At 39.8% G+C, this 27,990-nt stretch overlaps 1 protein-coding gene across 3 annotated transcripts; it reads right to left on the bottom strand.

Annotated features, from left to right (window-relative positions):
* Positions 1-136: 136 nt before the first annotated feature.
* On the bottom strand, positions 137-27,762 carry entpd1 (ectonucleoside triphosphate diphosphohydrolase 1). 3 transcript variants are annotated; one of them, XM_012873559.3, is made up of 10 exons: positions 27,623-27,762; positions 15,878-16,005; positions 15,328-15,445; positions 11,319-11,469; positions 8,177-8,336; positions 7,852-8,055; positions 7,471-7,728; positions 5,347-5,460; positions 5,086-5,226; positions 137-728 (listed from the first exon to the last, which is right to left on the bottom strand). In XM_012873559.3, exons 1-10 carry the CDS (start codon positions 27,636-27,638, stop codon positions 522-524), a joined length of 1,497 nt encoding a protein of 498 aa, XP_012729013.2. In that variant the 5' UTR covers positions 27,639-27,762; the 3' UTR covers positions 137-521. The 3 variants fall into 3 exon arrangements, with proteins under 3 accessions (XP_012729013.2, XP_035997907.1, XP_035997906.1); XM_036142014.1 differs by lacking the exon at positions 27,623-27,762 and adding an exon at positions 27,436-27,591; XM_036142013.1 differs by lacking the exon at positions 27,623-27,762 and adding an exon at positions 17,313-17,909.
* Positions 27,763-27,990: the final 228 nt, after the last annotated feature.

Raw genomic sequence — 27,990 nt, forward strand, 5'->3', positions numbered from 1 at the left:
CTACTCGGTGCTGATTTGGATCATAAAATCCGACATTAGAGTTTGTGACGGATTGTCAAAAAATGCGAAAAGGTTAAAGGGGTATGAATACTTTTGCGAGGCACCGTGAATATATTTCAAGGAGCTAAACTGGACGTTTTATATAAACTTGGGTTACTTTATTTATACAGTTACATATTCACAGCATAATTCAGGTCATAGACATGCATACTGATGTGGTTTCACACACACATACACACACACATACACGCACACTTTCAGGCATGCATTCAGTTTCACTCATTCAAACCCAAACGTACATTTGCACACATATTGAAATGGAGGAAATGTCCTTCAGTCAGAGGCTTCTCTCCCCCGATGAGAGTTAAACGCATGTCCTTCTTAAAAATCCTTGAAAAATGATGCGTTGCAGGACCGTCTCTGACAACTTCAGATGAGCTTTCCCCCACTCAAACACACACACACACACCTCTTCTCAGACTTCCCTCACACAGCACTCAAACATAGATACATCATTGTGCTTATACGATCTGTTGCTGCTTTGAGCATCTGGGCCAAATAGAGCGCAGGCAGAGGATGAGGAGGATAAACAGCAGTATTGCAATGACAGTGACTATGGAGACGTAGCCGGCGTGTGGAAGAGGTGGTGAGTCTGGAGCCTCTGCTGGAATCATGTTGGTCAGGTTTAGCATGTAGCCCAGTGTCCAGCCTGCGTCGCTGCCTTTTATCTGAAAACATCACACGAAGGAAAACTTTACATACTCTCACCGCATGCTGGATTAAGCTCACACGCTTAAAGATGCCTCTTAATAAACTAGAATATCACCAAAAATGCTAATTGATGGCAGTAATTTAATTCAAACGCTCTCATATATGATGTGCATTCATTACACACAGAGTGATGGATTTATTTTAAGTGCATTTAGATTTGATGAAATAATGAGAACCCAAAATCTGGATTGCAATAAAATAAGAATATTACATCTGATTAATAAAAAAAAGGTTTTATTGCAAAAATGTTATGTTATGGCCCACACAATCATGGGAAAGACGGCGGACTTGACTGCAGTTTTGACATCGTCTGCAAGGAGATTCAATCACAAAAAGTCAGTGCTAAAGAAGCTGACTGTTCATGTGCTGTATCCAAGCGCATTGACGGAAAGTTTAGAGGAAGGAAAAAGTGTGGTAGCGAAATGTGCAGAGACAACAGGGATAACTGCCCTTGTTGTTAAGCCATTCATCGACCAGATACAACTTCACACATTTCTTTTCTGAGGAAAGTAAAAACGGGAATAGATTGTTGGTCAGTCTACCTTGGTCCTTGTTTAAGAGGAAAGTAAATTTCGCATTTAATTTGTAAATCAATGTCTCAACACCCTTGTAGACAGAGTAGAGCGCCAAATAAACAGCTGCTGGAGGTGCTGTGAAAAGTTTCCACAGTCAGTGATGGTTTGGGGAGCAACGTCATCTGCTGATGTTGGTCCAGTGGGATTTAAAATGTCCAAAGTCAGTTCAGCCGGGCACCAGGAAGTGTTTAGTGCACTACATGACCAACTCTGCTGATGAACTTAATGAAGATGGTGATTTCATCAGTCCAGCTGGACTTGGCACCTATCCACACTGTTAAAAGCTCCATTACCTGCTTCTATGACCAAATTGTTTCTGTGCCAGATTGGCCAGCAAGCAGACCAGATCTTAACCCCACAGAACATAATCAGATATAATCAGCAGGGGGATCACAGACACTAGGCCAAACAATGCAGACGAGACAAATGCCGCTTTTAAAGCTACCCGGGCTTATTCACACCTCAGCAATGCTGGAATCTGATTGCCTTCATGCCATGCTGCACTCATGCAGCAATACGTGAACAATGGAGATTTGATCAAGTGTATCGTGCATGGTATATCGTACAGAATATTGACATGCGTTTTAAAAATCTGATAAAATGTTTCTTTTTTTTTACTGCAGTTTAATTTTATTCATAAATTAATGGCGAGATCCTGAAACCTAAATTTAAGAACTAAGCATTTATCCTTGTTTTTGCTTATCTTAGTTCACCAAGTTCACCATCATCATTGCTAACCAACAGTTTTATTTGGAGATCACCTGACCTTTTTTTTTTTATCAAATCAGATTTACTCAGGTGGACATGCAGCCACTTTGACAAATGCTTCTCTGCTAGCTTGTTGCTAATACTCTTCTCTTGCAAGCTCAAATGTGACTTTTTGTGTGTTTTTGATTATTTATATTTATATGTTATTCTTAATATTGTGTCGTGTTTTAGATGGTTTTGCTTCAGATTATGTGCAGCTTGAATTTAATCTTACAACATCAATTGTGACCACTGCACTTCGAAAGGTTGTTAAGCTTTTGTCTAAATGGCTACATAATGCCAAGGAGCGCTCGATCCTCATGATTTTGCTCTTAGGTGGTACTATTCATGTTTTATAGGTATCTAAATGTAGCAAAAACCACAGTGTTTTAGTTGTGGTTTGGCATCAGAGACATGCATGTCAACTGGGTTTTAATTAAAACCTTTTTTGATTATTGCTGCAGAATATGGGCTGAGTTTGATTTATTGCTGCATTTTTCTCTGCTGTTGTCATGTGAGTTGGGTGTTTGTGACGCTTATAGACCACAGTGTGGTATACTGGTTGTCGCACATCTGTCTGTTTCCTTGTGATACTTGCTTCATAGAGCTGTAATGTGGGATTTCTGTGAGATATTATACATAATTAAGCAGTCTAACACATTCATGTCTAAAGCTTGTAACAAATTGTACTTTAATTAAATTTAAAATGTCTTCATTTTATTGCTAAATAGTTAGCATGCCTCAAACAGAAGAGCTTGGCTTGTATTGGTATGGTTTCAGAAATCATGTAGTGTCTAAAATATTTTAGAGGAGCATGGAATTGACATTTTGGAAAGTATGCTATAAAGATTTTTGAGTTTGTCAAACATATTTAGAGAGCACTAAATTATTTCAAATTGTTTGTGGTCTCTGGTAATAAAGTAAAAAACCTTGGTGTTATTTTTGAGCAGGACATGTATACACCCCTCCAGGGTTTCCTTTTTTCACCTCCGGAATATTGCCAAAATTAGAAATATCTAGAGAAATAAAGTCCAGGAGTGATGCTGAAAGACTAGTCCATGCATTTCGTGTACTTGAACGTCTTGAAATGTAAACTGTGCTGGAAGCTTGTGAGTTGCTGCGCTGTTCGCTGGACATTGCCAAGGTCCTCAGAATTATAATCTCATAAGATATACAGTCTGATCCGTTTTGTATGAAAGTAATTGTCTTCTTCAGAAGTGTTGGTATTTAAATTATTCATGTATGGTTAAGCAGGTGGTTGTTTCATTGCTTTAGTTCAGACAACAGTTGAGGAATTTACAAAATGGCAGGGATTTATTTGGACATTTAATAGAGATGCACCAAAAGAATCAACCATTTTTTCCCTCGATCAGCAAGTCAGATACAGTAAAATACTATATGTGTGTTTTTGTATGGCCACCTCTATCACAAAGGGCCTGCAGGCCTGTTTTCCTCTGATGTGTTGTTGTACTTTAGAAAAGAAAAAAAAACATTAATGTTGGTCAAAATTCAAATTTGTCAGGGCAGACCTGAAAGAACTCTGAATTGGCCAGGAAGAGTCTGATCGCTGCCTCTCTACTTTTTAAAATTAGCAGGAATCATGCAGCTTCACAAATACATTTTCTTTTCCCTCATGACAAAACCGAAAGTTTGAAAGCCGTCGTTTTCTATGCATAACCTAAACTTCAAGGAGAGCTGCAGTTTAGTTTGTTTTCTGTCTAAATATACGCACTGCCAAGAATGCCCTTTGGTCCTTATTTACCAAACAGCGTTTGTTGTTAGTGGGGAAGTACGCAGCGCTGAGGAACATTAAAAAGAAAGACTGCGTCGCACGCATGGAAATATTTTGCCCGCTGAAGAAGTGACTATGAGCAAAAACGGCCATAACACATGACATCTCTAGCCAATGGGTGGGCTCATCTAATCTGCGTCATATAACCTCCATGCCAAAAAAATAAGAAAGAGATTAATACATTTTCTATTTTGACATGTTTAGACTGGAATCATTGCTGAACATGAGAAAGCAGGTGCATTAACCTAAAAAATTTACCTTCCCAGGGCAATCAATTAAGACAGCAGAGTTAGGTTGGTTAACTCATTCTAGAGCTCTTATTCTGAAAGTTTTTTTTTCTTGTAGGTTTCTGTAATTTTCTTGCATTTTTCATATCACAGTAGGTCTGGCTGAAGTTATCAATCTGTAACTGTTACATGGTTTGTTGGTTTTTTATTTTACAATTGTAACTGAAGCAAAGGAATTGATGGCTCAGTCAGAAGTGTTTTTTTTTTGTTTGTTTGTCATCATTTATGCTGATGGATTTGTTTTAAAGTTGAAAGTACTAAGAAGTAGGTGTACGGCAGTTTAAGGTAATTATGATTTTAAAAAAAGTCTCAAATGCACCAGAATTTTCCATCATGTAAATTTTCAGTGTTCTCAAAGTCTTTTTAGTAAAATGCCAGTGAATCTTGCAGAGTAGCCGGAGTTCTCTCCAGATGAACGAAGCAGAGAGTAGCTCAGCAGTGCTCATCCCCCATTTTTTGACATGCACTGCTGATCAGCTGGATGAAAGAAAATATCCTCCTTTCATCCAGCTTTTATCATTTTTATTATTTTTGCAGCAGTAGAAATAATTTATGCTAATCTGTTTTAAATTAACACTTGTTACACGTGAGGTATTTTTTTATTTGTTTAAACATTTTGTTTAAATACTCCAACTATGGCATTTTGCTTAAGGTTATCATAACCTGAAGCTCCACCAGTTCCAGCCAACTGAGGCGTTTCCCATGAGAGCGCTAATGACAGGCTAATCCTGACAGTGAGGATATAATCAGCTAACATTGAAGTTCAATAGAGAAGATGCTGAAACAGCTTGTCCCAAAGCTATGGGTTCATTAAAGCACAGGTTTCAGTGATTTAAATATACACTCCAAGGGTATGTTAGCATATAAAAGCAGGTGGGTGTGTGGGACAGACAAGGCTGGAGGGTCTACTGACCTCTTTGATGAATTTTATGTCAGAGAACTTCTCCTTTGTGAAGTTGTATCCTTCTGTCAACAGGGTGAGGATGTACGTGCCAGAGAAGCAATACTCGGCCAGGTATTTCTCTTTAACCCTCCCTAGATGCCGTTGCTTTAGCTGTTCAAACAATTGAAACATAGGGATGTTATCAATGTGCAGTACAGGCAAACTGGAGGAGATTATTAGGATACGCCAATCCACTTTAAGTGTGTGACCTATGCATAGATATGTTCCAACCTCATTCCAGGGAGTAGCGCAGTAGTTCGCTAGATTTTTCTTCACAGTTTCTAAAGGGAAGGATGTATCTGTCAGATTGAGGAAGTTCATCACAAAGTAGTAAGCAGAGAAGGCCTAGGATTAAAGAGGAAATGGAAAAAGGATATGGGTTTAGTGTTTATAAGAATAAAGCAGTGATCTACTGTTCTATTGTTGTATTTGACACAAAAGGCTGACATCATTGTCTAGTCTTGTTTGCTGTGAGACATGGATAAATGATTCCGTTTTTTAAGTCGTTGTCATTATTCTGCCTATAACTTATAGGAATTTAGTATAAAATACCAATTTATTCTGGGTCTACTTGACTATGTTTTGTCTTAGTAACTGGTTACTAAAGCTACATTAAGATACCCGGAGCAGACATACAATAGGGAGGTTTTTTTTCCAGCCAACTGGTTCCAGCACTAAACCTGGCAGCAGTATTTGCTAAGCACCATTTTAAAAAAAAAATCTGTGTAAAATCTGAAAAGCAGTGGCTCTAACACATAAAAAGTGGTAATAAAAATGACGTGATTGGGCTGGTTTCCCTTTTATTCTCCCCAATTTAAGAAAAATGATCAAGTGTGCAATTAAAATACTGAGATACACCAATCAGTTGGTAAAATATTGGAATTGGTTCAAATATTGGAATTGGTTTAAAAATCATTAAAGTAATTGAAACTTAGAATCCCCCACCACTTTTGCTCTATAAACACACTAACCAACTAACTAACCAGCATATACTTTGGTGCACTTTTTCTTTAGATTAATAAATATCAAGGTTAGGGATATTTAGTATATTTAAATGCCTAAATATGGGTTATCTGTTAACCCCCCCCCCCCCCCCCCCCAAACCCCATCTCCCTTTATGCCTTATAGTTCTTTGCAAAATATACCTTGTAATTTGTCAATTGGCAGAACTGGCAGTTACAGAGAAATCCCCAAATCAGTGTCTTCCAAGAAGAATCTGACTGATGCTTTCTTATCTTACGTTCCCAGTGTTTATCTTTAGTTATTGAAGTGCCATTTTTAATGCTGCATGATATTAAAAAAAAAACAGACACTGCAATTATATTGATGAAAACCCCCGTTTTCCTTGCTAATCCTCCCTCATCATCACATGTCCCCATCACTCTCTCAGCCTCAAATTTTTGCAAGCCCCATCTGGAGGCACCGCTGGTAAATGCAGTGTGGAGAACCACTGGTCAGGTTTTCAAAAAGTGCTTACAAACTGAAGGATAACACAATGGTTTATATGATATGACAATATTTACTGTTTTCATTCAATATCCCCCCCCCCTTTGCCAATTCATAAACCCCTTTCCATGCACTTAAACCATTGCATATTAGTTAATTTTTCCTCTTAGTAATGTATCATCAGGAAGAGGAAGATAATTAATATAAAATCTCACAGATTAGTTAGTTGTATATTTTCTAAAAAATAAAATCGTATTGCACAGCATTTCAATTTAATTTAATTCCGATCTTCGTTTGGGCTAGCTGTCTTGTGAAATATGACAGATTAGGACCCCTGATCAAACCAAAATACATATATTTAAACTCCTGCTGGTAGAGGTTATCAACTACAGTAAAGAGACCATTTTCACCTATGGTAGATTGATCATTTGTGCAAATAACCTCCATTCCTGTAATATGATGCTCAACAGACACTTGAAAGAACATTTACTTGAACAGACATTTTGGTGATTAAATGGCACAGAGTTGGCTCTCTGGCAGTGGAAAACTGAACTGGTCCTTGATTGTTTTCATAGAATCAAAAACACTAGACTCAAGCACCAGCCTTGGTTTGATGCTGGAAACGTGTGGATGGAAAAACCCGAGAGACTGTCTGCGTAGTTCCAATTAGTGTCACCTTAGATGACATAAAATAATTTTCTCCTCCATTTTTTTTTCACAACTAAAGTGACCACTCTGTTTGATGAAAAAACTATAAATTAGTTTCTATTGAAAATGAGTTGAGTATGGATTTTTTTTATCATCAGGTATGATTCTTATCTTCTTCATTTGGAAATGTTATAGATATGCAGTGAAACAACATTTATAATAGAGACTGCTACAAAAACACAAACAGATGAGCTATTTTACCCCAAATGGTCCTTGCAGAGGTGGCTGAAAGACCCCGTCGAAAGAGCATCTACTGTAAGTGCAGGCTGTAAAATTAAACAGACTTTTGACTACTTCCTGGCATTGTGAGAAGTTTCCTTCTCCTATGTGGGTAAACTCTGAAGGAGCTCCTTTGGGTTTCATGTGTGAGACACAGGGGCTGTCATACAGGCTCGTGTAATCCCTTTTCACTGAGTAACCTGGGTGGAAGCATGGATCCTGTACTTTTGTTGGACCTGACTAGGAAAGAGAGCAAAGGGGGTATGGTTAGGTAATGTGATGCTTCTGGTGCGCTGCATTTTAGCCAATGTCACAGAAAATCCCCAAATCCTCTTTAAACATTTAAAATTGTTAAAAGCTTACCTGAGTCTGGTGTGCCAGTGCCTTTTTTAGAACTTGGTCCTTCCCGTAGCACAGGAAGCTGTGCGTGTACAGGTTGTAGTCGTTTCCGTAGAGCCGGAAGGTCACAGAGTTGCTAGGTGACTCCGATATGTCATAATTACGAGACACAAAGCTAATTTGAGTTGAGGCTCCGCCAAGGTCAAGGGCCCCTGTTGTTTCTAGACCCTGAAGCAGAAACCAAAAGGAAATGACGTCATTGCACAGAGGGGCCACACTTGCACACACAAAAAGCTTCTTAAACTCGACAGAATTGCGTAGATCTGCATCCAGATCTATTCCTATAGACCTGTTTGAGACGATCATCCAAGTAGTTGACGGTGACCCAGCCAAAGGCGCCCTCCTCCTGCCCGGTGAGTATTCTCGCCCCCTGATAGTAAAAGGGAGATCTTTGTAGGGTTTGCTCCACCGCCTGAAACACCTTGTCTGACGCCGCGCTGTCCTCGATTCTGCACACAGACGCACAGCAGCAGCAATCCCATAGAGTGAGTCACATGCATAATTCAAAGCAATACAGCTACCCATAAATAATGAATGAACTGTATTGTTTAAAATTGCTTTGACAGTAAGATATTCACTTCCCTGTCACCAAAGTTTGCACGGACATAAATCACAACGTTTGTGGGAAAGGCGGATCGCTGGAATTTTCCTATTTACAGTGCAAATATAACTAAAGAGTTCCCTCTTATGGGATTATGTCTGTGGAGCAACGGATGTCCCTCTGTATCCACGATGTTGACAATGCTTGCATGTTCTGCTGAGACATTCAACCAGGCTCCACACATTAATCCATCAGTACTGTTTCCGCTGGGTGCAGAAAATCAGGTTTCCGTCAAAAGATCCCAGGATTGAACCTTTGCATCAGGCCAGTGCATTTTTGGTCCCTTTTTTAATTAACCATTGTAATAAATACTATAAATGATACATATACAAGTATGCTTTTATTCCAGAAGAAAAAGTTCATTTTTAAGGCATCCTTGTACAGCTCTCATTCTATGCACCTTTGTAAGTAAGCACTTCACTCGTAATCGTTTTTTCTAACTAATTGCAACTTCTAATTGCAACTTATTCTAATGCAAAATTAAGTTGAAAAGAAAATGTTTGCTACTCAGTATTAAATATATTCCAGTGTAAAAATGTGTTGTCCAAGCCAATGCTTTGGGCTTGGACAACATTCCTAGTTGCTTATGCAGCCCTTAAGAAATCAATAATTGCCCACACTTGCCTTACATCACGACGAGAGAATGAGATTAAAATCAGTCGGTCAACATTTGGATTTTAAAAAGTTGGACTGCCCTGGAAATGTCTCAGAGGTTATTCAACCATCAGGAAACGTATGTTTGCAAATGAGGACAGTCATAAATACAAACAAGTGCATTTATCCCTATCTGTTTCTCCAGGTTTTGATAACTAGCAACACCTCAAAACTGTTCATGCCTGATTTAATGGCAATGCAAACAATGCATGTTGGATGTCGGGTCTATGAGGAGCTATACTAAAATTAATATGGTTTTAGGTTTCAACATATGTTCTCTTTGATATGAATGCAATGTCCGCGATATATTGTTTTTCAGTCTTTTTTTACTGGTGTTGTGCTTTAAAATTTTGAGTTATAAACAATCAGATAAGTGAATGCTCCTGTTTTGTTGACAAAGATTAGGCCAATGGCATGAGCTGATTGTGAAATATTTTGAGCTGTCTGACATCAGGGTATAAAGATCAATGTGATCGCTTCCCAGCGTAACCCACTCCTGGATTTCAGCAAACACTGCTTGTCAATGAGAAGCTGCAGCTGTTCTGAAAGCAACTCGTTTTGCTGCCGTCTCTTTAAATCAAAGGAGGCACTTCACACCCCGCTCCCCTCCAGGTCACAGTGTGTTCCACTCCATCCTGTTCAGCCATTTTTGTAGTATGCTGGGGGACAGTGTAACGAACAACTGGACATTTTTGACTTATCCACTTGTAGCTTCGGACGTCCTTTGGCTTATATTACAAAATTGCTCTGAGAAATCAAAATGGTGCATTGACAAATTGGTAAGCTGAAGACAATGACCTTGTTTAGCACTTCTGCAACAAATACTGTGACATAGTAGTTCAAAAAATAGCAGCTACAGTAGACGTAGAGCTAATAGAAAACTGAACGACTTAAAAACACAACATAAAGATTTAAATTGTCTGCACTCCTAGAGACTTCAAGTACACAGCAAAATGTATTTATGGGCTAAAAAAAGTAGATTTTGCATGATGTGTCCTCTTTAAAGTCAAGATGTAGCTATTTGAAGTTGTTATTAGCCACAGCGGCAATTTTCTTTTGATTTGCCATACAATGATAAAAGTGTTTTGAGGAGTAAGTAGCATAGTACCCGATATCAACCGAGACGTTTTTTTTTCTGCCGGTGGAACAGGGTTCTTTTTTTGGGGGGAAGTTTCCCAAAAATTCTTTATCTTCCAGTGAGACACGTGTCTTACCTTTTATTACAAAAATGCTCATAGATGGCCAGAAGGTATATTTTGTACAGCTTTACACAAGCTGGTTCTGTTGCTCTAATATGCCATTTCAAACAGTACATTTCAGTACACGTAGGTTATTTTTTTAATGGAACTGTTTAATTTTTATACACAACCACATGATTAGATACCTGTCTGAGTTAAACAAATATGTTTATTTCATAAAACATTTGATTCTGTCATTTGATGGGAGACAAATGAATGGAATTGGGAATAATGTATAAATAACTAATAAAAACAACTTGTATAGGGCTCTATGTTTAGACTGCTCTTTCAAGGCTGAGATTTTTTTTTTCCACTAGGGTATTAGGCAATACAACTGTCTCTGGGTTTTCTGATCTACAACTCTTAAGCTGATCTGATCTTAGCATGTCTAGATTTGTGTGCTCAGTACGTCTCACGGTGTTTGGATCGCGAAAGCAGCAATTCTTCATGTGTCATTCCTGTCACTTATGAATTACAAGAAAAGCTATTTGAAAGGGATTAGCCCGTCACTAGCTGTTCAGGACCTTTGAAGTTATTTAGAAGTCAGATGTGGACCTTTGTAGGTGAATTTTGAGAACTGCTGGTATAGCACAAAATCCTTCTAGATGCAGAAGTGGCGCTGCAGAAAAGATTTTAATTTCACAAAGTGGATTGGTACAGGACACATTTCTCTGTAGGTTAAATCCCACTCTGCTGTAGGTAGAACTTCAACAGAGGGATTACTTTCAGGTTTATGTCAGAGCCGTGTACCCTTCGTTACGTAACGTGATGGGTACACAAGGTCCTTCCAGTCAGCTTTACAAACATTAGTTCATTCCTGGTTAACAACGTCTACGTGATAAGCGTCGGACTCATGATGACTGAGCCTCGAATCTGTTTATTCTTTTAAAGAATGTTTTAACTTGCATCCTGGTTAGGTGGTTACGTGTTGAACGTACTTCAGGAGTCGCATTCCAGCTGTTGCCCCCAGATAGAGGGGGGTCTCGCGGTGTCTCTTGGTGGGAACCTGCAGCTCGGCCTCTCGCATGCAGTCTATCAGTGACGTTCCGGCCTTCTCCGGTTCAGCTGCATAGCTCGAGATGCCCTTACCTGCAAGAAAAATAAGAGATGAAGAGGAGGGTGAAATCGGTTAGTCAAGAGCTGACAGGTGTAAAGAGTGTGGATGACAAGCGTCTGCCACGATGTTCCACAGATGGCACGGACATGCCGGCTTTTTGTGGCCGAACTGACTGCAGACACTCGCAGCGACGACAACAACACAATAAAATAATTCCCACTTATATGCAACCGAGTCGATAAGCAGGTGGTCCTCGTGTCCCTGTTACGAATTGGACACAGCGGCAGCACGTCGCCACCGTGTTCCGATCCTTCAGCGTAATGGAGGTCAGGTTTTTCCTGTCGCTTTCTGAGGTAAAATGTGGACGTCATTTGACCCCGTTCCCAGGATGTTAAACAAAACCAGACCCCGAGGACATCTTCTTCTTCGCTTTACGGTCCAGGTTACATGCTCATTACAGACTGTTTCAAGTGCTGAGCAGGATGTAGTGCGGGCAGTCCGACCTGTCTGCAGCTGCTCAAGTCGGAATGAAGTATTTTGGGCTACCGCCGTTCCGGTTTGGTGGATTAGATTAGCTAAGGCCTCAAACTGTTTGCCTCTGCAGTGAGATCTTACGTCCACAAACTTGTAATTGTTTGACTGTCTGTCCTTATTTGAAGCACTTTTATTCCTATTGGCTTCACAATACTTGTAACACTCAAACTTTAAGTACACTCTTGTCCATTGGTCTTCTATTTTCCAGTCACTAAAGATCTTTCCTCCCACTTAAAAAGCTCTTTAACTCAAATGTTTACGTGCATTAATAATGGGCATGAATATCAGATCATTTTGGGATTTTAATGGTCAATTTGAACCATTCTTTGTCCATGCAAGCATAATAATACAGGTTCAGTGATTTAATAAAAAAAGACAAATTGCTTCTTATTCAAACACTTTTTTATTTTAGCTATCAGTAAGGTCCTTTTTTGAGTCTGGCCGGTTTGAGTCTGTTTGACCACTATGCTTAGCAGAATCAGTAGAGTTGATCTAAAACAATTGGTTTCCTGGCCCAGTCCTGGCCTTTGAGCCTAGTCCACGAATGATTGAACAGGATTCAGGTCAGTTTATGACCTAAGCCTTTTCAAACCTAAGAACTCTGTGCCAACTGTGAAACATGGTGGTGGCAGCATCATGCCGTGGGCCTCCTGCTTCACTGCCAGTGGTACAGGGGCATTGCACAAAGTGGACGGGATAACAAAGAACGACAATGAAATTCTTTTGACTTCACCCGGTAGAAGGCTGAAACTTGGACATAGTGGGGTTTTCCAACCAAACCGTCATCCCAAACATGCATCAAAACATCAGAATGGATAAAGCAGACTAGCATTAGCTTCAAGTAGAGGAAAAGTTTATAATAATGATTGCTTTGGTCAGTATTGAAATCCCAATCCAAATGGTAGTTTTATTGAGCTCAATATACTCTACTTTAACAATCTCTAAAAACAAATACAAAAACAAAATAATAAATCTGGAAATTATTAAGTTGAAAAATAATTAATGAAAAATAAGACTATTTTATTTATAAAAAAAAATATATGAAAACGTGGTGCAGCTATTGAAAGAATTTCCATATTTCCTTTAAGTTCAGCAACGTATATTCAATACATTTCAGTCGCTTGCTGAAGTTTTACCTCATTGGGCACTGGTTAGTAGCGGCTAGTCAATAGGGGCCACTCAGGTGCTGCCTCCATCAAAATTACGGGAAAAAAGTGAACATTAATTATGAAATAAAAAGTAATTATATTTGTGCTCCAATAAAATCTGACCTTTTATATGTCAGCATTCCCAATCAATATTGGGTTTATTTTAAATGTTTAGTTATTTTATTTGTGTAAGCCACCTTTTTGGTGTCAGACGGATGAGTGTGTATATATGCTTTTAAACTTTTGGCTTCCATGTGACTTCATGCTGGTCTCTAATTGGTTACTAAAAGATTCTCCTCGGTGCTCATTGCCAATCAATGCTTTTTGTGTCATTCTTCATCCAATCACATTGATTCATGATGGATGTCAATCAAAGTCACACCCCTGCTTGCTGAGAAGTGGAAGCGCTAATATCCCTCAAACATCCTAATGCAAATAGAAGAGTCAGACAACAGGAAGACAGAAGAGAATGGTGCAGCAATGGAAAATTAATTTATTTACAAAATAATCTCACAAGGCTTTCGCAGGAGGAAAAAAAAACAGATAAAGGTATTTAGAACAGACTCACCAGCCTTAAAAATCCAGCATTATACATGAGACGTAGACAGATTTATGTTCAACCGGAGTTAACTGTTGGGCCCCGACTTATAGCACAAACCCTTAAATCTTTTTTTAATCACCAGCTGTCACTGGTACTCGTGTTTAAGTTTCAAGTGCTTTAAAAGGCTTGTTATTCTCCCCAATGCTGACTCATAAAACATGCTCAACATGTTTATTTGATCCATGTTTCTATCTCAGAATCAGTTTCTGACTCTACCTCTTTGTTGATTACACACCGCTGATGCAGCTGCTTTGGCCAGGGATGTTTATCATTTCACTACGTAATTTCGCTCCTTAACGTATGTTTGTGCTTTATGGGGGGTGGGAGATGAACTCTATTTTACAATGCATCGAGGTTGAGACATCGACAGTTCTGATTTGATTAACAAACATCAGAATTAGATCGTTTGAATGGTCATTTATCACCTAATTCTGAGGAACAAAAAAACAGGAACTTTGTAGGTGTGCCACTCGGGGCGGTTTACGTTAAACACATAAGGTCGCATACTTTAGATCAAAGCAAAAATTACACGATCAGAGCCATACCAAATTAACTATGTGTTAAGCTAAAGGGAAGTATTTCTAAACACGAGGAACCATTTTGCTTGGTTCCAACCACAGGGGGAAGTAAAACGGCTTTTCATACACGCTAGCGTAAGCCAGAAGATCATTGAGCTACTAGCTATGCGAATAATTTACAAGTATATCATAATCTTCTGTAACATAATCAAACCAAGAACTAAATTCCCATCGCTAGCACTTTTGGTAGTATTGTACCAGTAATTTTCAGGTACGAAATGATGTTGTCTATTTTGTCATCCATGCATCTCTATACATCCACCATGATACAAAATGATGCATGGACGATGCTTCTGATGCTCCGTCTTGATATTATTTTTACAGATGGGGAGCATAAAAGTACCTTTAAAGACTTCCTACAGAAACTCACCTCTGTGTGTGGACCTAATTTTTGCTTCCAAATACAATATTAGTTTTGAATGATTACCTTTTATTTTGTGATTGCTGTGAGCCAGCACTAAAACTGAGAGATACATTTGATTACTTGTACAGCCTGAGCTAGAGGATTAATCCTTCCCTAAAAGCCACTGAAACTTTACTGACTATGATCAAGCTGGGTTTGTGTCAGTAAAGCAAACTATTTAAATGAGTAAATTGACCACAATTCAGCGTGAAAAAATGGTGAAATATCCAGTAAAATTTATGCTCGAAAATCTTTGATGATGGCTACAAAGTGTTTAATTTCTTAGCAAATTAGTAAGGGATGCTTATCCAAACGTGTGTGGGGTTATATATATGTATTTGAAACAATATGTATAATTTTAAGCATGTATATTAGAGAAAATCCTCAAAAAAATAACCTTTAAACCTGCATGCTGTATTATCAGCCCACCTTAAAAGTAAAAATAAGTTAAAATGTGTTTTTAAACGTTTACCATTTAACCCTTCTTAATTATTTACCGCATGTCATGTCATCGTGTCATGACTTGCATGTTTTCCTGACATGCTGCCGCCCAAGTTTTCGTCCATATTCATTAAAAATGAACGGACGTTAGATGACAAAACACCATGTATGCACACATACTTTACCTTTTACTTTGCAGGAATGCTTCTGTTCAACTCTTCCAGTGTTGTTATCCTTCTCCGCTGGCCACTCGTAGATGTAAAGAGCTGTGTGGGAAGAGCCGGCGTCGAGCACAATCCCATACTGAGGCGAGACAGAAGGAGACAGGAATTCCTGTTGGGCTGTTTGTCATTAAACAGTTCCTTCGAAGTGCACTAGTTTGAACTTCAGATGGAATGATTGCACAACCAGCAAACTAACATTCGAGAGCTATATCCATTCAACTTTGTGAAACAGGAAAATAGTAATTTTGTAAGATCACACTAAGGTCAATATCATCCTGTAGCTTAGAAACCCACCCTCCTCCTGTACTTCTTGCAAAAACAAGGAACATATTATCTTATCTAGGTCTGCTGGGTGTATTTTCTTGTGCATTCCTAAAATCAATCGTACAGGTTAAAAAGTTGAGGTCATATTGACCACAAAACATATTTTGGCAGGAGGGTTTTAGGCTCCAAATACAACACGTCCCCAAACACGACTTCAAGCACTTTAAGGAAATTCTTTTAGGCATACCTTGTACTTTTGGGGGACAGGCCGGTTCTGCAAAACTGCAACCGTCACCAGGGCAACAATCGCTATGACACCAATCACAGTGATGATGATGGTCAGCGGTGTGTGCCAGGGTTTTTTCTCTTTCATCTCTGAGAGCGGGGGCGGAAGTACAGACAGAGAGACGGGGGCAGACAGGTAGGAGAAGCCAGAGGGTTGCCAGGGGCGGAAAAGGGGGAAGATATTGGAACACGTTGGAAATAAAACGGGGAGGGGGGGGGGTGAAGCGTTAGCCAGTCTTGCATCCAGATGTCGGTTAAGTCACAGCGTGTGGGAGTCTGTTGGAGGTTGCATATTGTGTTTAATCGTTTTGTTTTTGTAACCAAGGGCTGCAGATGGGTTTCTGATGCGGTGCGTCTGATCTCCCGCCAAGCTTTGCATTTATTCTGGGGGGATTTGGTTATCTCAAACACAGGAGAGATATGTTGTTCCACTGAAGTATTTAGGCAATGCGAGAGCAACGGGATTTCCACGCTGGAAAGAAATTAAACAGCATGTTTCAGTCATAGTTAAACTGTTTACACAGCAGAGGACAACAGTTGGCTGCCATCAAACCGATGTGTTCAGGGGCGGTGTTGACCCATTAAGGCATTAGGTTTAGACGTGTGTCAGTGTCAGCAAGCAGTAATTCATCTTCTCCAGCATCCTGTTTTGAGGTGTACGTTTTGAACTGAATACTTTTGTTGGATAGTCCTGTCTGCCATCATTTCCCCATTAGGCACTTACCATTGTTTACAGTATTTTCTCAGACTCCGATAGGAAATTGCAGCTATTTTGGCAAGTGAGGGTCTGAGATACTTATCTCCACTAACTGTGCCATGGTTTTGCCCCCGCTAGTCATCCAATTTGTCCTCCGCTTGTCTGGGATAGGGCACACGGGGTAGCGGGTCTCCGAAAGCAGCTCCAACTCCCTCCAGTTTATGTAAAAGTGAAGCTACAGTTATTCCCACTTCCAGCATAAACTAATAACGTGATAATTAAATTTACAGTAATGGTATTTTTTAAAATCTATTCCGATACACAGATGCAAGGAAAATATAGAATAAGCATGGTAATCCTAACATCCACATTGCTCAGAACAAAAGGTATAACAATCTCACAGCTAGATGCGTTAATTTCCTGTGATTTGTAAGGGAATAGCTAAACAGTTTTCTTTCAGTCAGCTGACCGGCAATACGCAGCAGCATGCTGCTTCAGGACAAGTTCAGCCTCTGTACCTCCTTTTTAGTTGTCATACTCTGCTCTACTTTTAATGGCACCTTTCTGAGCCAGATCGTGGTCGGTGCGCGTTTGTTTGCGTGACTATCTTAACGAGAGGACAGGTATAAGAGCGCCATTAAAGCCTAAACCACACACACACTTGCGTGCACGGTTGCAAACACAGAAAGAGAGCGCTTACCTCAGTTGTCGGTGAACTTGACACTGACAGTGAACGGAGGGATCCCGACAGGGAAATTGGTAGGGTGGAGAGAGAGAGAGAGAGAGAGAGAGAGAGAGAGAGAGAGAGAGAGAGAGAACAGATAAGACAGGGAGAGGAGAGAAAGGACGCAGGGAATGGCAGAGCGATAAAAGATGAGGTTTCCAGCGTTGGCCGGACAGAGAGTTAGAATAAAGCTGTGTGGAAGCTGCCCCGTGGCTCTGAGTGGGGCATTTCCTCTCCCTCCAGCCGGGGCTGTAACACCGGTCACTGTGGAGACGCAGCCAAAGCGTGTTTGTTGACGCGGGAGTGCGCGCTCTCTCCCTTCAAAGTCCTCCAAACTAATGGGTTCCACATGCTCCGGCAGGCTGTTCTTTCTGCGGGACGTTGAAGGTGGGAGGGGAAGCGGGGACTCCCTTGTTCGGGCTGACTTTTGTATCGCCAGCAGGCTGTGATGTCATCTCGGTGACGGATTGGAATCCCCTGCTATTCTTCTCGGTGGTGCGTGCGTCTGCAAGTTTGAGCAGGATGGGGACACGACTTGCCTGCAGATATGCTGATCCATTCACAGATGGTCCTGTGGCTTTTTTTTTTCTCTCCCTTCAAAACACGCAATCACTCGTGCTTAATCACGCACGGGAGAAGACACAATCAGCGTGTCACCTCCGAATTTTCTATCCGCAAGGGATTAAGGACCCCTCAATTTATTTATTACATTGTTACTACATGTTTGAGTCTAAGGATAAAAATGATCAAAACTGAGCCAAATGTCTGCGTTAATTTGCCTATGACGAATGTCTGGAAAGAACTGCTAGCAGCTGTGTGAGCGTGGCCCTTTGCATGTTGACAAGTATCAACCTTAATTGTAATTCATAAACTGCCATTTACAAGAAAAGACCCTCAGGTTGTGGACTTTCCAATTAAAAAGATTTTCTCTGGTTTTCTGAAAGAAAAGTAAGATTTTATGACTATATGTGCTCCTGCTGTGAGAGGGGCTGGTCATTTATCAAAGACTGAACCTTTTCCCCTCTCATGCTTCCAGCATGCTTCATTTTCCTCCCCCATAAACGTATTCCACTCCAAACTGCTTGAATAGTATTGTGCACTTGGGCTTCCTCTGGACTTATAAAAAAATCTTAACTCTTTATTGTTTTAATTCTTCCCAACTATATTATATTATATTATATATATATATATATATATATATATATATATATATATATATATATATATATATATATATATATATATATATATTTATTTATTTTTATTTTTATTTTTTATTTTTTTCTTGTCTGGCGTGGGAACCCCTTGGGATTCCCCCGGAGGAGCTGGCCCAATTGGCTGGGGAGAGGGAAGTCTGGGCCTCCCTACTGAAGCTGCTACCCCCGTGACCTGACCCCAGATAAGCGGAAGAGGATGGATGGATGGAATGTTCCAAACTGGGCAGTTCAGAGACACTCATATCCAGAGGTTATCAGGACTAACCGTTTTAGCCTTAAAAAGTACAAGTTCACGGTATTTGACATTTTTTAAATTTATATGTCAGTAACTCACTCTGGTTCTATACGTTTCTCTGAAAGATTATCATGTCCTGCTGGTGTGCTCAATTGCTCAATTTGTTAGTAAATATGGCCTTTTCTGTGTATATTTACCATGTGACCGGGGTTACATCACTGCGCATGTGTACAATTATTCACCAAGCACAATTGGTCAACAAGACGACGCAATGGAGGCGTCATGTGTGGAACTCACGAGTAGTTGCGACAAAAAAGTCTAAGATGGGGTGTAAAAAGGCACAAGAAGATGTTTCTGTTGGTTTTCTGTGAGGCATTACAGCACGTTCAGTTTATTATTTAGTAGCTTATTTATTATTTAGGTTTTCTAATAGTTCTGCGGTACAGCCGGTAGATGGCGGCACGTTTGTTTTACGACACCTCGCCGTACCAGTTGTTGAGGTTCTATTTAAGGTGCATTCATATCGAACGTGAATGTGGCAGACCGAGCGACAGACTTACGTGATATCCCTATGTACAGGTGCAACACAGGAGTGACGTGACGCTTAGCGAGGCCACAGAGGCAATGCTAGCGACGCAACATGAGCAATTTTGCCAATTAAAGCGAAGCCAGAGCAACACCAAACCTGCGAGGGATGCGAAGCGACAGTTGCTGGAATTGAAAAAGCTGAATATCTGTGTATTGTCATACCGCAACAACCAATCACAAACTGGATGTGGCTGTGACGTGGGGTGAAGGACTGCAGCCAAGACGGAGCAGTTTTAATTCAACATGGAATAAAAGCTGAGAACAGCGGTCTGCGGCCGGCCTGAGTTGTTTGACTCAACCAATCATTAATACCGAGGCGAGTCCAGATCGGAGCAAGCCTGGAGGAAAGTGAGCGAGGAGGTTGGAGTGGCAGTTAAATGAAAGCGTCACTAGAAAGCTCCATTGTACTGCTGTATTTCTGGCTCGTTGTCCGCTGAGCAATTGTTGTCGCCTGCCATGTGAACGGCCGGCGATAAGGTCAGGAGAGTGACAGCAAGCAAGAGTGTCTACATTGTGGCGCCATTTACGTTCGATGTGAACACAACTTCAGGCTCAAAAAGGATCAAAACACTCTCTGGATGGACACTTGGAGTATATAGCATTATTTTGTCATAATCAACTGGATTTGGGTCTTTTTGGTATACTCATATAAAGTGAATATATATCTTTAAAAGACGAGGTGCAACGTCTCTTTGCAGAGCAACCATAATCAGGACATGAATGAGACACTTTAAACCTTCTTTTTTGTGATTGGTACTGTAGCATCCAAGTATGCTGTATGATTCTTGAGTCACAAGTAAAGGCACAAGTAGTCAGCTTTGTTTTGTGCTTTTGAGCTTTGCTAGATATAAGTTATAAGTTTGCATGGCATTTGAATATTTGAATGTTTTGGCAGACATTTGAACGAGTCTGTGCCTTAGCAAGGCCTCTACTGATGGTTAAAATATTACCAGTTAATCATTGTGTCTTTGTCATAAAAATAAAAAAACATGTTTTAATTTCAACTGCAGGTGATATTGCCTCTACTTTTAATTAAAATGAAGAACCCAGAAATATACAAGAAACAGCGATTGGCCTCAAAAATTCAGATCTGCACCTTTCTACTGATAATAGTTGTATTTCAAGCTAAATTGGATTTAAATTCCTTTCCCGGCCGTTTGCTGCGGAAAGGAAAATCTTTGTAATGTGGTGTACAAAAAAACAATTAATATAAGGAAATTAGTAGCAAGCAAATATAACAGACAGCATCTAACAACAATTGATTTAGTGCCAACTTTAATTTAAGGACAGCCTCTGACCCAATCTGCATGTCTGACCTCTATCTTGCGAAATCAGTCCAATTGCGAAATCTAACAAATGTTCCTCCAAGATATGCAGTAAGTAGTAAAGGAAGAATGAAACCATACACGTTTTCCATATGTGGCCCTAATTTATGCAGCCGTTCCTTTTTGGCGCACATTAAAATGTATGAGGATACATGACATTTATATCCTGGTGAGGTAAACAAAAAGTCTTTGTATGAATGATGGTGTTCCACCATTCCAGGCGGCTTTATTAGAGCACAAATCAAAGTGTGTCTCTGAAAGGGTTGTTGCGATAGAAATGTGAGGCTCACCAAATTAAATTTCACCCCTCATCACTGTTGCTCTCAAATCTATGAAGTCTGCATAGGGAAATATTTCAGCTGTTTTTTGTATTGAAGTCCATACAGACTAACATTATCTACCTCCACTTTCTGATGATAATAGCTACTTTTGGCAGCAGAGGCAATCTCAGTAACACTTGTTGAGACAGAGAACAGGGCTCTGCCAAGCAGGAGTTTTAAAGCATGAGATCATGTAAGGGACTCTTGGAATATCTGCAGGCCTTCGAGATACACCCACGCCAGTATGTTAGCTTTTTTTTTTTCTTGCATAATGTATTTACTTATAGGTACAAATAAAGAAAATCAATTCAATCAGTGTCAAGTTACCAGATCAGTTCAAGTCCCCGACTGTTCCAGATTTTCGTAATTGTCCTCAAAGGACCGTGGGGAACTGACTACCAACTAAAATTAACTTGTTTCCAAAAACTGCGTTCAGACAACACTTCCAAGTCAGGACACGCTTGCGCAAGCATGTCGCCAGTGTTTCCATTTCCGACCTCACTGTTAACAAAAACTGAAGTGCTAACTCGAGGTTAGGATGTCCCTAATGTTGACATGAGCGAAGCCGAGGAGTGCAGCAGAACAAGGAGGCGAAAACATCTGTTAGAATCACGGTCCATGTCAGGAGGCGGGTGTAAATGTTTTTCGTCAGCTTTGGGCAAAGTAAGTGCATAAAATGAAGTATCAAGGGAAACATCAACATCATGTCTTTATTCAAATCCTCACGCCTAACGATAATAGTTTTGCCACATGTCTGCACAAATCCCTAAATTATCTCTTAAAACTGTTAAACCCTTAATTCCAACCTATAGAACTTGCGTAACGTATGACGCCAGACAAAACGACCTTATTTAACAAACGCGCAGGCTGCAATTAAAACATGTCATTTAAAGTTGCGTCACATTCAGTCAGGCAAACAAACACTAGAAACACTGACGGTCCTGCTGACTTTGCTGCTATATTTCCTGACTTGAAAGTTTCATTATGTGTGGAAACCGTTGAGGATCAGATCTTGTGGCTCTATTTGCCTGAGGGGGAGATATGACGCCTGGGAGAAAGAGGACGTTATGAACACAGCTCCTTTACATTCAGCTGTGAGTCGAGGGATGACAGGGCTGTGGATCATCAGTGTGGTTTTCATAATGATAGGAAGACAAGACACCAATGTGCCTGCGAGGCAGGTTGTAAAATGATGGTGCTGTTTGGCGGTTAAGCTGAACAGCTCATAACCCCCTTGTGTTGACATGTTTCATCCATAGAGTCATTTGTGTTAGGCAACAGGGCTGAAACCATGCCAAGAGGAATGCTTCTATCCTTTTAGTGAATTATAAACACGTTTAACATTTTAAACAAAAAGTCATATGTTTGGAATTCTACGCTTCATGTTCAGAGATGCGTCTGCAGGCTAAGATCTTGAAATTAATTGTTAAAGCATTTGACCTGGCCGTTGTTTTCACAACTGTATAAAAGAATTATCACCTGACATTTGGGGGCCAAATTATATTAGTAAAGGGAGGAACAAAGTCAGAAAGCTGGGGAGGACACACACTTATCTGCTTTTCATTTGAAAAGCGTCCTGTGAAAAAGTAGGAATTGATGCCAAAATGTAATTTCAAGTTGTGCCTTGCTTGGTGGCAACAAATGCCATTGGGTATTTGCAATAACTGGTAATGAGTGTATTGTATTGTTGTGGAGGCATTGTTGTGGTTTATTAAGGAGGTTTTAAGTGGCCTACCTTTTTAAAGGAGACATATCATGCAAAATCCACTTTTTTATCCCATAAATATATTTTGTTGTGTACTTGGAGTCTCTAGGAATGCAGCACATTTAATGTAGTCTCTCCAAGTGCTGCATAGATATATTTATTTGCTATTTTTCAAGGCATTCCATTTTCTCTGTTCTCTATTAAATTGTTTTGTTACAATTAGGTCACTAACTCCTAAACAATGTCACAGACTTCTGGTTTACCAATTCCGCAAATCCGCCATTTTTATTTCTCCAAGCGCTTCTGTAGGCCAAGCTGAAGGATTACAAATGGATAAGTCAAAATGTTCTGTTGTTCATTACGCCGTCCCCCAGCGTGCTACAAATATGGCTGAATGGGGTGAAGTGTAATGCTCTGCAACCTCAAGGGAGATGGAGTGTGAAGTGCCTCTTTTAGATTTAAAGGGACAGCACCAAATCGAGTAGCTCTCAAACGCACCTCAGAACAGGGTTAAAAGGGGGTACATGGGAGCAAATTAACATAGATTTCAGTTGCAGTTCCACTTTATTATAGACCACAACTGAATGATTTAAATGTGAAAAGGAGGAATTGAAAAACAGAATGTGCCCTTTAAGGTCATGGTAGCAATTAATGTGGGTTTAAATCTGGACTTATACTAGGCCACTCTAAAATGTTAATTTTTAATTTCTGTTTTATAAGCCACTCCGAGGTGGTCAATCCTAACCCTGTATAAGCCAGGAGAAATTGAGTTTAAAGGTCACAAATTGATTGCCTGATATTCAGCTTTAAAGGTATAACTGCAAAGTTTCCCTAAGTCCCTTTTTGAATAACTGCACATTCTTACCCGCTAACTTCCGCTCCTCAGGGGTATCGCGAGAAAAAAATCTCTCAAATCCACTCTGGTGTTATTCCTTTCTACTGAGGCCTTCCTCTTCTTCTCATAAACTTGTACGCGGTTTGCTTCTTGTGACTCTCAGCCATGTTCAGGATATACGGCTAACGCCGAAGCTAAGCGCTTGCGCCGCCAGCAAGCCAAAACTAACAAGGAACGTGCATGCACACTAGCGTTACGTGAGCATGTCAGGATGTGGAACAACCGATGGATAAGGTGATAATTCCCGGAGCTTGTGGGTCAGAGTGTAGTGAAGGCAGGGTCAGAGGTTTTACAGGCCTGCAGCTTCCACAGATATCACATTTATTAACCCCTTTTTTTCTGAATACATAATGTATGAACTACTTTCAGGTTAGAAGGATCATTTTACCCCGTATAACAAAAAGTGTTTCTGAACAGGATCACCTGATCTGAAACCTGTGTGTGCATTGTAGTGCAAGTAATATTATGCAAGGATTTGTACTGTCTTCTGTCTGTTTAATAGTTAGTTAAAGAAATGCAGCACTCTCACAACATTTAGAAAAAGATTTAGACTCAGTCTCCCAACACTCCCCCTCCACAGCTGTGCACTGTCTTGACTGAGTTTAAACTACTGCGAAGAAACTAGTTTCAAAGAAGACAGTTTCATACTAACAGTTATGTATATTACTTAAATGTCACTTTTGTCGTTAAATCAAGGATTCATTAACTCTTAATAAACTTGTCTTGTTGCAGGCATTAAGACATTTTTGAGCCAAATATGGAGGAGTAAAAGCATCCCCCTTTAAAGGGAGGGTGCATTAACTTTCCTGTTATTGCTCCATGGATCAGGCATCTATGTATACACACAAGTACGGGTACAAAGCATTTTTAAAGCTAGCAGGGATAAAGACAGGACAAAAAAAGGAGAGAGAGAAAAAGAAGTAGAAACCAATGGGATTTGTGAAGCTGGAGAGTAGGCTGAGGGTTAATCTAATGCTTCCTCCCAAATTAACAGTTGTTTCCTATTGACTCAAATTAGGGGCCGTAACATTTAAGAACTGGCCAAATGGGGCTTGACACTAGAGGTCATTTCATTTACCTAACTCCATCTTGCAGTAATTTCTTTATACCCTGGTTTGAATACAGAAGATACATGTTAGAGCTATGTTAGCATGTGAAAGCAATACAATACTACTTAACGTATATCGTATACTGCAGTGAATGCTTGTACCTAAATGGCTGTGCTTATCCTATACTTGTGTTTCCGGGGAGGTCTTAATTTGTTTTTTTCTTCCTACTGTAGGCTATGAGTTTTATCAGACAGGAAAACGTTTCCACGTCCTGCTGGATGGATGCATACGCAGATATTTTCCAGCTGCATTCTCTAGCCCCTGCATGCTTGGCCCATAAGTATTCTATCAGAAAATAGACCAAAGCCATGGTTCTTGTGGAGAAGTTTTATCCCAATGAACGCTACCGCCTTTCACCTTACAGACATCTGAAACGAAGGTTTCTGCTGTTTTGTTCTAGGGAAGTTATGGGTCAGAAAGACCAGAAGACCAACTCAGGAAACCCTCTGTATGCATTTGAAGGGGCAATTTCTGGTCCGATAGCATACTGGTGGTAAAGGTGCGACGTATGTAAACTAACAACAGGAACTTTACCTCAGATCTAAGCAGTCTGGACTAATAACAAGTTGTTATTAGGTTATTTGATAGTTGGTTGCTTTTTGTCAGTTTGTTTCCTTTTTTACACACTTTTACCACATTTGGTGTAGTTGACGTTTTTCTCTTGGCTATTATGTAATCTTTATTTTGGGCTGCAGTCAGAAAAAAAGGGAACCTCTTTCAGCGTCATATGATTATAGAAGAGATTCCCTAAGAGGAAGCATGTTTGTTTCCCAGAGGGAAGTGAGCTGTCTCGCTGAACAGGCTGACGCTAACCATCAGCTGAGCTGGTTAAACCAGATGCGGTCAGTTATATTTTAGTTGAAAGTGATTATCACAAAAATATATTTAAACACAATCTTGCTTTGTGTTTGCTGTCATTTCCTTGATATCTGATCGGTCGCTAACGAAAACAATTATTGCGTAAATATCAAAGATAAATAAATGACTTCAACAGCAGCATATCCCAAATTAGAAACAAATAAGCTCTCTAGACTGGAATCTCTTGATCTTATTTTGATACATTTATGAGGTTTTAAGAAACAAAACAGTTGGTTGTTGGCTGAAATTTGCTGTATTGTGTATTTTTATAGAAGACACAGTTAATTAAAAAAAATTACAGGTAGTCAGGTATAACCTATATCAATGAGGTGCCGTGTCGTATTTTGGTTTTCAGATTAAAGGGGCCATGTCATGCATTTCAGTTATTGGTTTTCACATTGAAATCATTCAGTTTTGGTCTATATAAAGTGTAACTGCAATGCCCCCACGTTCCCCTTTTTTACCGCTGTTTTGAGATGCTTCTGAGAGCAACTTATTTTGGTGCTGTCTCTTTAAATCTATAGGAGACACTAAAGACCGTGCCCCTCTTCCAGGTCACAACGTGTTCCACTCCATCCTGTTCGGCTATTTTTGAAGTATGCTGAGGGACGGTGTAATGAACAACGAACATTTTTACTTGTAGCTTTGGCATCCTTCAACTTAGACTGCAAGATGACTCTAGAATAAGAGCCAAATAAATTGAGAAATAAGAATGGTGGATTTGCAAAATTAGTAAGCAGGTTAGCCTATGCCTTGTTTATCAGCGCTGCAGCAAATACGTTGATTTAGCTGTTCATAAACAAAAATGAGAACAGAGAAAACTGAACGCCTTGAAAAATTTGACCCATATAGAATTTAAGGATATCTATGCAGCACCTGGAGAGATGACATTTACATTTTCTGCACTCCTAGAGACTCCAAGTACCTTTAGGGGATTTTTTTTATTATTATTTTGTACAATATGTCAAGTTTACATTTTAATTTGTACAAATGTCTCTGCCCAACCTGGATAGCAAAGTTTGTAACATGGAAAGAAAAAGCTATGTAATGTGGTTCTGTTTGGATTTTTTTTCTTCCTTTTTTTTTCTGCAAACAGCCATATTTTCAAATTATCTGGAAAACATTGTTTTGTTATTTTTGATTCTGTTAGTATCCTTTTTGGTGAGAAGTCTTAAACATATCAGTGAAAATCTGGATCAGCAGAGCTTAAACCGGGGGTTAGTATGAGTACAACCCGGTCTTGTATTTCTGACTGCACTCTGCTAGTTTGGCTTTAATAACTTAATACATTCATGATAAAGAGAAAGTATAGGAAAACTTTGTATATTTATGTGATTTTGGGCCAAAGAAAAAAGACACCTAAAAAAAAGACCTTTTAAATACAAAATTTGAAGAAAAATATGAAATTTGGACAAAATAAAAATGTCACAACCTTCCATTGTTCATGAGTTAATTTCTTCCATTGCAACACTACTTTAGCTTGATAGGAGAGTATTAAGAAAGACTGTTTGATTTATTGACCTTTAATTGAACCTGATACTTCTTGCTAATGTTATGCTTTCAGTAAAAATTTGGAAATTAAAGCTCAAACTCTTATCGGCTATTTGCTGTTTGAGGAAATCCTTGCAGTCGCTGATGCATATTTTAAGACATGCTGACAATTAAACTTTAGGCAACCCCCAACAGAATCATAACAAACCTGACGATTTGTCACTGCGCGTCTTCTAAAAGCAAACAAGGACAGTCGCACTGATTCACACATGGTAAAATAGGACAGCCATAAAAAAAGCACATGCTTCTGTCCTCCATATGGTTCCAATAACACACACTGTGGAAAAGTCACACACCTGCTTCGGACCGTTACATATCCTCCGCACGCGGTAAAGCAAGCCTTACAGTTAAATCCAGCACCCGCTCAACAGATACTTTCTGCACACGCTGCTGGTACATCCTACTACTGCTTACACTGGGTGAAAAGGATTTCCTACTTTAGTTAGAGCTCACATGTGTGCCCGGCCACAGCAGTACACCTACCTCTTTGTGCAGACATGGGTTCTTTCTCAGCAGCAACACAATGCTCTTTCTATCCTATGCCCCTTGCTGTTTCCCCCTTCTCTCTCTCTCTCTTTCTCTCCAAGCCTTTCTCTTCCTCTGTGGTAACACAGCACCTCCTTTCAAATACACTTGCTTTATTAGGAGAAGCAGAGCTTCTCTCCTCCCTCCTGCTCAGCCCACCCCCCTTTCTTCCAGGCGCCTTTAGCTGTTTCTTCTGTTTACCCCTTCCTCTTTCGGTCTCCCTCTCTATACCTTTGTCCTTCTCTTCACCACTGTCAATCTTTTTAGAAGGCTCCCTGAGCTTTCATATGTCTCCGCTATCTTCACCCTCCTGTAATGTGTCCCCC

This window comes from Fundulus heteroclitus, chromosome 10 (assembly GCF_011125445.2).
Source record: "Fundulus heteroclitus isolate FHET01 chromosome 10, MU-UCD_Fhet_4.1, whole genome shotgun sequence".
NCBI classification, from domain to species: Eukaryota; Metazoa; Chordata; class Actinopteri; order Cyprinodontiformes; family Fundulidae; genus Fundulus; species Fundulus heteroclitus.